The sequence below is a fragment of the Trichechus manatus genome, unplaced genomic scaffold, assembly GCF_000243295.1.
Source record: "Trichechus manatus latirostris isolate Lorelei unplaced genomic scaffold, TriManLat1.0 scaffold00111, whole genome shotgun sequence".
NCBI lineage: Eukaryota > Metazoa > Chordata > Mammalia > Sirenia > Trichechidae > Trichechus > Trichechus manatus.
The window spans coordinates 4,007,553-4,017,903 of record NW_004444047.1 but is presented as its reverse complement, the minus strand read 5'-3'; the positions used below and the strand labels follow the sequence as shown (position 1 = coordinate 4,017,903).

General features: G+C 47.6%; 1 protein-coding gene across 1 annotated transcript in view; it reads left to right on the top strand.

The window, feature by feature from the left end:
* The window catches only part of RGS12 (regulator of G protein signaling 12), a 122,188-nt gene that overhangs the window by 13,077 nt on the left and 98,760 nt on the right, over positions 1-10,351 (top strand). Inside the window, exon 2 of the mRNA XM_023738004.1 lies at positions 2,893-3,006. Within this exon, the coding sequence (XP_023593772.1) occupies positions 2,893-3,006 (114 nt within the window). The remainder of the gene's footprint in view (positions 1-2,892; positions 3,007-10,351) is intronic.

Below are 10,351 nucleotides of genomic sequence, written 5' to 3'. Positions count from 1 at the left end.
AGCGGGACGCAGACTGAAGGTCCCCTGTGCAGCCCGCGGGGCACTGGGTCAGCACACGGAGCAGAACACAGACTGAAGGTCCCCTGTGTAGCCCGTGGGGCACTGGGTCAGCACACCGAGCAGGACGCAGACTGAAGGTCTCCTGTGCAGCCTGAGGGGCACTGGGTTAGCACACAGAGCAGGACGCAGGCTAAAGGTCCCCTGTGCAGCCCGTGGGGCACTGGGTCAGCACACGGAGCAGGATGCAGACTGAAGGTCTCCTGTGCAGCCCGTGGGGCATTGGGTCAGTACACAGAGCAGGACGCAGACTGAAGGTCCCCTGTGCAGCCCATGGGGCATTGGGTTAGCACATAGGGCAGGATGCAGACTGAAGGTCCCCTGTGCAGCCCGCGGGGCACTGGGTTGGCACACAGAGCAGGACACACACTGAAGGCCCTCTGTGCAGCCCACGGGGCACTGGGTCAGCACACAGAACAAGTTGCTGAGATGGCCTGCCCTCGGGTCACTTTTAGTCCATGGTGAGATAGGGACAGAAGCTGATACCTGGAGCTGCTGTGTTAAGTGTGTGAACTACTGGGGATGCCGGGAGAGTCTAGTTTAGAAGGAGATGGCTAAGGGAAACCTCTTGAAGGAGGTGGTCTTTGGGCTGAGGCTGAGGGCTGGATGGTAGGGTGTGTGGCAAGGTGGCAAGACTGAGAGCCCAGGAGACCTGGCAGCAGGACCCCAATCCCATGGGGTCCCTCATGGCCCAGAGTGTGGCCCTGTGCGGTTGCTGAGCATTGCAGCAGTGTGACTGGGGCGTGTGGGGAGTGGCCTGGGCAGGACAAGGGTGGACATAAGTGTGTGGTCAAGAGGGGAAAGCCACACACATGGAGCTTTCACACTGAACTGGTGCTAATTTCCTTTTTTGTACCTGGTTACTGGTTGAATTATGTCCCTCAAAGTGTGGGTCAACTTGGCTAGGCCATGATTCCCAGTATTGTGCAGTTGTCCTCCATTTTGTGATCTGATGTGAGTTTCCTATGTGTTGAAATTCTAACCTCTATTATGTTAATGTTAAAAGGGGCCCTGGTGGTTCAGTGGTTAAGAGCTTGCCTGCTAACCAAAAGGTCGGCAGTTCAAATCCACCAGTCACTCCTTCGAAATCCTGTTGGGCAGTTCTGCTCTTTCCTATAGGGTCGCTGTGAGTCGGAATCGACTCGACGATATCGTAGTCATCTTAGTCTGCTCTAACAGAAACACCACAAGTGGATGGCTTTAACCAAGAGAAGTTTATTCTCTCACAGTCTAGTAGGCTGCAAGTCCGAATTCAGGGCGCCAGCTCCAGGGGAAGGCTGTCTTCTCTGTCGGCTCTGGGACAAGGTCCTTGTCATCAATCTTTGCCTGGTTGAGGAGCTTCTCAGCACAGGGACCCTCGGGTCCGAAGGATGTGCTATGCTCCCAGTGCTTCTTTCTTGGTGGTGTGAAGTCCCCAACTCTCTGCTTGCTTCTCTGTTATATCTCAGAAGAGACTGGCTGAAGACGCAATCTAATCTTGTAGATCTCATCAGTATAAGTGCTGCTAATCTATCTCATTAACATCATAGTGATAGGATTTACAACACTTAAGAAAATCACATCAGATGACAAAATGTGGACAATCAATCACACAATACTGGGAATCATGGCCCAGCCACACTGATACACATATTTTTGGCAGGCACAATTCAATCCATGATAGATGGCAACGCGTTTGTTTGTTTTTATTTTTACTTTTTGGTTTATGATATTAATGAGCGAGGATTAGAGGAAATTATGTTAATAAGGCAGGACTCAATCTACAGGATTAGTTTGTCTCTTGAGTCAATCTCTTTTGAGACATAAAAGAGAGAATCAAGCAGAGAGGGGAGGGACCTCCTACCACTAAAAAAGAGGAGCCAGGAGCAGAGCACATCCTTTGGACCTGGGTCCCTGTGCAGAGAAGCTCCTAGACCAGGGGAAGATTAATGACAAGGACCTTCCCCCAGACCCGACACAGAGAGAAAACCTTCCCCTGGAGCTGGCACCCTGAATTTGGATCTCTAACCTCCTAGACTGTGAGAGAATAAATCTCTGTTTAAGCCATCCACTTATGGTATTTCTGTTACAGCAGCACGAGATAAGTTAGACAGTACCTTTGTACCGCATGCATTATGCAAGTGAAGAGACAGAACAGAGTCTGAAGAGGCTCCAAATCTGTAGATAAAAGTGTTAACTACCTTTCTGCCTGAAATTCGTCCTTGAGGATTTAAAGCGTCCAGGAATCAGAGGTTTGCAGCTGCGATGGTTTTTATCTTTAAGATGTGATGACTAGCACCAAGATCATCTTTGGGGAACTGTCTGCATGAGGACAGGCACAGCCTAGATGTTTGCTGGATTGAATTCATTCTGCTCACCCCTGGGGAGGAGTACAGGTGTTCTCTGAGCTGATTGTCTGTGTGCCAGGCTGGGTTGGTCTCCAGACTGCCTGCTGGAGGTTCAGGGTTTCCTTTCTTTCCTTACGTGTTTATAAAGCCATGTCCAAGCGTGGCCTGGCTGGAGACCAGCCTGTACATGGGCAGTTACTGCCCTTGTTACACTTCACAAACATGTGCACGTGATTTCCTTTGGTCTTGGGGATGGCCTTTGGAGGCAGGCTGCTGCCACCCCTGCTTTGTGGTTGTGGAGACTGAGGCCAGGAGAGCTCGTCCGGAGGGCACAGCTGGGACACGGCAGAGTAGATGCCTGAAGACCCTGGGCGACTTTGAAGTCTAGTCTTTCGTTCCATCTTCTTTTCCACCGGACTCCCTCTGTTCTTGCAGAGTGTGCCTGGCAACCACACTAAACATCTCCTCCTGAGGCGGTCACTTGATGTAATTTTTTCTTTGTGTTTAGGGTTCAAAATTTGGGCGTGGAATTGGGCTCGTTCAGACTTCTCAGCGGACGACTCGGAGATCGTTTGGAAGATCCAAGAGATTTAGTATCACTCGTTCACTGGATGATCTTGAGGTAATTTAATTTTCGTTATTTTTTAAGTTTTTAAGAATGAAAACCAATGTGTCTGAAGTCTCCTTTATATCCACCGGATCCTCACTCTCTCCCTCCCTCTTCAGTGGCAACCCCTTTCCCCAGGAGGTGGAGGGGGGGTAGGGTGGGATGGGTGGAAGAGTCTTCCCCATGTAACATTTATGCACATTTGGTCCCTGGGTGGCACAGACGGTTAGCGCTCTACTACTAACCCAAAGGTTGAAGGTAGATGGTTTGAACCCACCAGCAGCACCATGGATGAAAGCCTGGTGATCTGCTTCCACAAAGATCACAGCCAAGAAAACCCTATGGAGCAGCTCTGCCCTGTCCCTCAGGGGGTGGTCATGAGTCAGAATTGACAGTAGTGGGTTGAGTTTGGTGTGTCTGTAACCATCATCGTGATTTTTAGTGTTCACTTCTGTGTGCCAGGCACTGTTCTTAGCACCTTATGGATCTGAACTTGGCTTAAGCCTCACAAAAACCCTCTGAGGTGGGTACTGTCATTACCCCCTTTGGTAACTTGTTAACAGAGAGGCTATTGCTCACAGAGACAGAGTATGCATTGTGTGTTTTTAAACTTTCTATAGATGCAGTGGTACAGTGTGTCCTGTTCTGCCCCTTTCTTGAACGTTGCACTGTTTTCAGAATTGATCCAGGCAGCCTCAGTCCAGTCACGGTGCTGCTATGAGGCAGCCCTTCATGCCTCTAGCCTGGTTTAGCCCTTCTCCCACTGATGGCCCTCAGCCAGGAGTTGGAAGTAGTCTGGTACGGACCGAGCTTCAGTGAACATCTGCACGTGGGCCTTGTGCACCTGTGAGGGTGGGAGAGAATGTTCCTGAAAGGGAAGGAGCGGCCTCTCCCCAGCAGGGCGCGGGTCCCTGCTGCCCGCCCTGCCTCTGGCCCTCACCGCTGTTGGACTCCGTTTCTGCCAGGCTGTTTTGTGAGATGGCCTTGCTTTAATTCACGTCCCCCTGATTATTGTCAAAACAGTACATTAGAGACGTAGGAGTGAATTTTTCCCAATTTTTGCCCAAAGAGTTCAATGTGTAGATGCTAACATTGCTTTACTGAATATTCAGTCCGTTTCTAAGGTGCTATGGATTGAATTTTGTTGCCCAAAAATATGTGTTGTAAATCCTAACCTCTATGCCTGTGGTTATATGCCCATTTGGGAATGGGTTGTCTTTGTTATGTTAATGAGGCAGGGTCAATGTCGGGTATGTCACGAGTCAATCTCTTCTGAGATACAGAAGAGATTAAACAAGCGAGCAGAGCAGAGATGGGGGAAGAGAGGTGCCAAGACACATGAAGATCACCCAGGAGCAGAAGCCAAAGAGACAAGGAACTTCCTCCAGAGCCGACAGAGAGAGAAAGCCTTCCCCTAGAGCCGGTGTCCTGAATTCAGACTTCTAGCCTCCTAAACTGTGAGAGAATAAATCTCTGTTTGTTAAAGCCCCCCTTGTGGTATTTCTGCTACAGCAGCACTAGAGACCCGGGACATAAGGATGCCTGTGGGAAACACTGTCTGTCTGTATCCCCTTGTTGCTCTCTGGCAGGGGAGCTGGGCAGCCTCTGAGATGGTCCTCACTCTGCGTGCAGTCCCCTGTGCTGAGTGTGGACTGGAACCTGATGACTTGCTTCTAACAAATGGGATATGGCCACAGTGGTGGGGCATCACTTCTGAGGCTACGTCACAGAACGACTGTGGATTCCATCTTCTCATCCTCCCCCGCTGTCTCCCCTTTCGAGCGTTGCTCTGGGGGAAGCCGTCTTCAGGTTGTGAGTGGCCCCATGGAGAGGCTCAGTGGCCAGCAGCCCGAACCTGGCCATCCATGGGGCGCATGCCAGCCTCCATCCCTGCCGCTAGGGCTCCTCGGCTCCTGCACGCCTGTGCCAGCCTGTGGTGGCCATCCACAGAGGCCACCATGTCACTGTGACTGCTTGGTTATTTAGTGCCTGCTTGGGGGGTGGTCTTGGAGGATGAGACAGTGAGGAGGGGTCTTCACCCTCACTGTCTCCCCACAGAGCCATCCACATGCCTCTTTGTAAGCCCTTCTTCCTGACCTTGCAGCCTCCTTGTCCAGGCCCTTGACCAGCCAGCTGGGCCCTCCACCTATTCTCGCCTTGGACCACTGCTCTTTGCACACAGAGTAGATGACCAGGGCACCGACCACAGCTCTGGCTTCCGTCTTCCTGGATGTCCATTTTTGGCTCCCATCGACATACTGAGCTGACCCATCTGTGGACCGATTTTGGACATTTTCCTCCTGCTTCAGCTGGTCGTGGGGAATTGCCTGTGTGGCCATCAGTGTGAGCTGAGGTAGCTGTGCTGGTACAGGGGTGGGTCTGGGCCTCCTGCTCTGCAGCCCTGCTCCTGTCCAGGCCTGGACGTGCAACTGCTGCCCCATGTGAGTGCTGCCCACAAATGCCCTGGCGGGTCTGCCGGGGCCACAGCCAAGCTCTTGAGGGCAGTGCGGGCTGGATGCTGACTGAATGTCCCAGGTACACCCCTGTCTCACCCCACCCAGTCGCACTGCAGGAGCTGCTTTTTGAATGGTGTCGAGTCCCCGCTGCATTTGACAGGCCTGTCACATTATGGTGTCTTTTCCTGCAGATGCCTCAGTGCTGGGGGTTCTGCCAAGGGATGCAGCCCAAGTGGCAGGCCACTTGCCCTGGACCTACTGCAGGGCCCTTCCTGTTCACGCCTGCTTCTTGCTGGTGGCCTTCTCTCACTCCTGGTGGATGGGCCTGACAGCCTCCCACAGCATGGGATGGTCTGCCTTTCGGACCCAAAGAGGCCGCTCAGCATTGGCTTCTTTCTAGTGGTGAGAGGTGGGGTTACAGTGTTGTGTCCTTCTCCTTGGAAGGAAAGTTCCGACTCCTAAAACCTTCATGGATGGGCTGCCCCTGAGCCTCTGTAGGTCTGTCTTCTGCCTGCAGCAGGGCACGAGCTTTACCAAGGCCTCCAGTGAACCTGCCATTTCTTGCTCATCTGGCTTCATTAGCATGATGTTAAGGACAGAACGAACCACCAGATGTTCTGAGACTAACGAGACAGCACAGGTCCTTTCCGACCATTATGACAGAAGACGAGAGAGCTCACCTAGGCCTGGGCGAGACTGTAAATGGAGCCTGGTGCCCATTCTGTGTGAGGACCAACTGTGTTTCATCTTCTTCCTGATTTGTTGTTGTTGTTAGGTGCCGTTGAGTCAGTTCCAACTCATAGTGACCTTGTGTACAGCAGCATGAGACACTGCCCGGTCCTGCGCCATCCTCACAGTCCTTGCTATGTTTAGGCCTACTGTTGCAGCCACGGTGTCAGTCCATCTCGCTGAAGGTCTTCCTCTCTTTCGCTGACCTTCTACTTTACCAAGCATGACGTCCTTCTCCAGGGACTGGTCCCTCCTGATAACACACATCCTGAGACGTGAGATGTGAGATGAAGTCGTGCCATCCTTGCTTCTAAGGAGCATTCTGGCTGTACTTCTTCCTGATAGGTGTGGAAAAGAAGGTCTTCTCCAGGCCCACGTGCACCTGCTGCATGCTAGAGGTTGTCCTCCTCTGCTCTAGCAGATGCCACACCTGGCACAGCAGCATGGCAGGAGCTGCTGCTTGGTTACGTTTGCACAGCTCACTGTCATCCACTTTCCCTTTGGGGAACACTGAGGGAACTGCTGTTGATGACACTTGCTTTGGTGCTTTGAGATCCTTCCTTCCTAACTGGGTTCTGGCCTTTTGTTAAACAAGTGGCTATATTAATATCAATGTAGACTTTAGGTCAAAAAGCATTCCTAAGCATAAAGAGACATGAATCGTGAACTTGACCTAATGGGCTTAGATGTAATACTGCACCCAATAAACACATTCTTTTCAGGTCCCGTGGGACATTTACAGAAGTTGGCCATAAAGCAAGTCGCAACAAGTATCCACGACTCTCATACAGAGTCTGTTCTCTGACCACAATGCATGTATACTGGAAGTCATGAACACCAGGACAGCATCCCTGAATGTTTGATAATTAAGGAGCACACTTCTAAATAATCCATAGTTCAAAGAAGAAATCACTATGGAAATTAGAGAATATTTTGAGCCGAATTATACTGAAAATACTACGTTTTAACTTGTTGGATATAGCTAAAACTGCTTAGAGGAGAGTTTACAGCTTTAAAATGGATATATTACAAATGAAGGAAAGCGGAAAATCATTCTGAGAGATTAGAATAAGAAGAGTAAAATAAACTCACATTAGAAGCTGGACAATAATAATAATAAAAGCAGAAATTAATGAAATGGAAAACTAACATAACAGGGTTGGCAAAGTCAAAAGTTAGTTTCTTTTGAAAAGACCAATAAAATTGATAACCCTTTCGGTAAGATTATCAATATGGAAACAGGGAAGGCATACACAACCAGTTCGAGAATGAAGAAAACATTTCTAAAGATCCTATAAAACCCATTGCTGTCGAGTCAAATCCAACTCATAGCTATCCAATAGGACAGAGTAGAACTGCCCCAAGGGTTTCCAAGGCTGTAACCTGTATGGAAGCAGACTGCCACACTGTTCTCCCTCAGAGCAGCTGATAGGTTTGAACCGCTGACCTTTCGGTTAGCAGCAGAGCGCTTAACCACTGCACCACCAAGCCTCCTTAAAAGATCCTGCAGACATTAAAAATATGATGGGAAGATATTAACAGCTTTATGTTAATAAATTTAAAAAGCTTGGTAAAACGACAAATCCCTTGAAAAGTATAACTTCATAGTGCTATCGAAGAGATGAAATAGAAAATCTGAATTGTTTTATAAGTATTAAAAGGTCAAATCAGTAATCAATAATGTCTGCCAAATATTTAAGGAAGAGACAATATCTTTTCAGAAAAGAGAAATCACTTCCCAATGCATTTTATGAGACTGTCATGACCTTGATACTGAAATCTGGCAAAGACATTAGAAAGAAGAAAAATGACAAGCTCACTAATAAACACAGGTGTGGAAATCCCAAATAAAACAGTAGCAAGCTGAATCCAGCAATTTATAAAAAGGAAAACACATTATGTTTGTTCCAAGGACACAGTGTTCTTTTAACATTTGAAAATAAATCTATGTAATTTACCACATTACCGAAATAAAGTAAGAAGATCATGTATCATCTCAATAGAAATATGAACGGCATTTGATAAAATTTAGTATCCATTCATGGTAAACAAACAAACAAGCAAAAACCCTTAGCAACTAGGAATTAAAGGGAACTTCCTTAATCTGATAAGAGCATCAAGACAAACAAACAAACAAAAAAAAACAAGAATGTATGGCATACATGCATCGTACTTAAACTTTTCCTTTGAAGATCAGGAACAAGAGAAAGAAGTCCACTGTTACCATTTCTATTTAAATTTTTACTAGAAGTCTTCATCAGTGTAGTGAGAAAAGAAAAATAATAATAATAATGATAATAAAAGTTAAAAGGATTGCAAAGAAGAAATGAAAATGTTATTCTCGGATGATATGCTTATGAACATAGAAGATTCAAACTAATCTATAGATCAGCTATTAAAATTAATGAATGATTTTAGCATGGTTGGTGGATATAAGGACCATATACAAAAATCAATTGTGTATACAGTTAGAAAATGTCCTATACATTTCAATGCAGTTTTAATCAAAATCCAACCAGGTTTTTTTGGAACTTAAGAAGTTGATTAAAAAATTTTCATGGAAATGGGAAGGACCAAGATATTCTTGAAGAAGAATAAGGTAGGAGGACTTCCTTTACCAGCTATCAAAACTTATTATAGAGTTCCGGGCAACATGGCGGTATAGTCAGAAGCACCACGCCATCCCTCCACAGCAAAGATCAGAAAAACTAAGTCAAACAGAGTCACACATCAATCCTGAAACCCTAAGCATCAAATAAGAGGTAAAGAACTCAGCCAAGCACTGAATGGAATAAGAAACTGACTGAGAACAGAGAGCGAGGAGAGAGATATATGCAGAGGTCCGCTATCAGCTACAACAGCACGGATCCGCCATCTAGGGCTCCTATCGGAGATCAGCAAATGGGGTACGAGAAAGCAGCTTCACGGAGCTTCCAGCAAGAGACAGAACAACCAGTAACCAGCGATATACGCTTTCCCACCCCCGACTCTTCTTCACCCCCACTTAGCCTCCTCTGCTTCCTGCAGCCACGGTCTCTTGGCCGGGATGCACCAGCTTCACCCGGTGTCATTTGGATTCCACCCACCCACACTGGCCGGCTCCCTGAGTGCCTTTTGTTGGCTGCTGGTGTTGATTTTTTCTGCTTCTTTAGATTTCTTCCTTACCTCTCACCACCTCCCACTCCTTTCTCTCAAATACCTGGCTCCGTGCACCATCTTTGCTTCTTCCTGAAAGGCTGTGAAACATTGCTCGACTGTGAAACTGCTTCCCAACCCGTGCTGCCAAGCTGGTGGGACCCCTGGGGCTTTTTTGATTGTTTTCTCTGATTTGTTCCGTTTTGATTTATTTATTTTCTTTTTCTTTTCTCGGCTTGGGAGCCCTTTCTAGCTGGGCAGTACTGTGAGGGTTGGAAGCTACTCCCTTACTCTGCACAGATGCACAGGAACATCCCTGGGGGCATTTCTTTTTTCTTCTCTTTTTCTCTGGTTTTGTTTTTGGGTTTTTTTGTTTGTTTGTTTGTTTTGTTTTCTTCTCTCTCCCTTTTTGTCTTTCTTCATTTCCAGTTTCTCGATTTATTCATTTTTTTTTTTTATTTTTGTTTTTCCTCATTTCTCAGTCTCTCATCTCTCCACTTCAATAGCAAGCTCCCTTAGCACTCTTTTTTGTTTGTGTGTATGTTTTTGGCTCCTGTTCCTGTCTCCTCTCATCCTTCCCATACCCATCTTAGCTCCACATATCACAATCTCCCCCCTCCTTCCTGCCTACCTGCACCGTGCACTGAACATCACACTCCCAAGCAGCACAGGCACAGCCTACTGGAACCTGCCCTGCACTGATTCCCGGTCCGCACTGTCAGCCCTGATATGTGCCACAAACAACCCATCCCAGCAACTCCCCTTCAGCTGGACCTGCCCTGCTGTACCATACCTGAGTGACTGACCCTGCCCATTGGAGAAGGAGGTGAAAAGTATTGTGCCCACAGACGAGCAAACAACAAAGAACACCAGCCCACCTGCTCAGACATAACCAAATAAAACAAGAAAGCAGGATGAAACAAAGCTACAATCAATAAATGAGCATAATAACCACTGAATGCCCTGAAGACAGCAGACAATATCAAAACATTTACAAAAACAGGACAGGATGGTTCCAGTAGGCATCCAAAATAAAACAC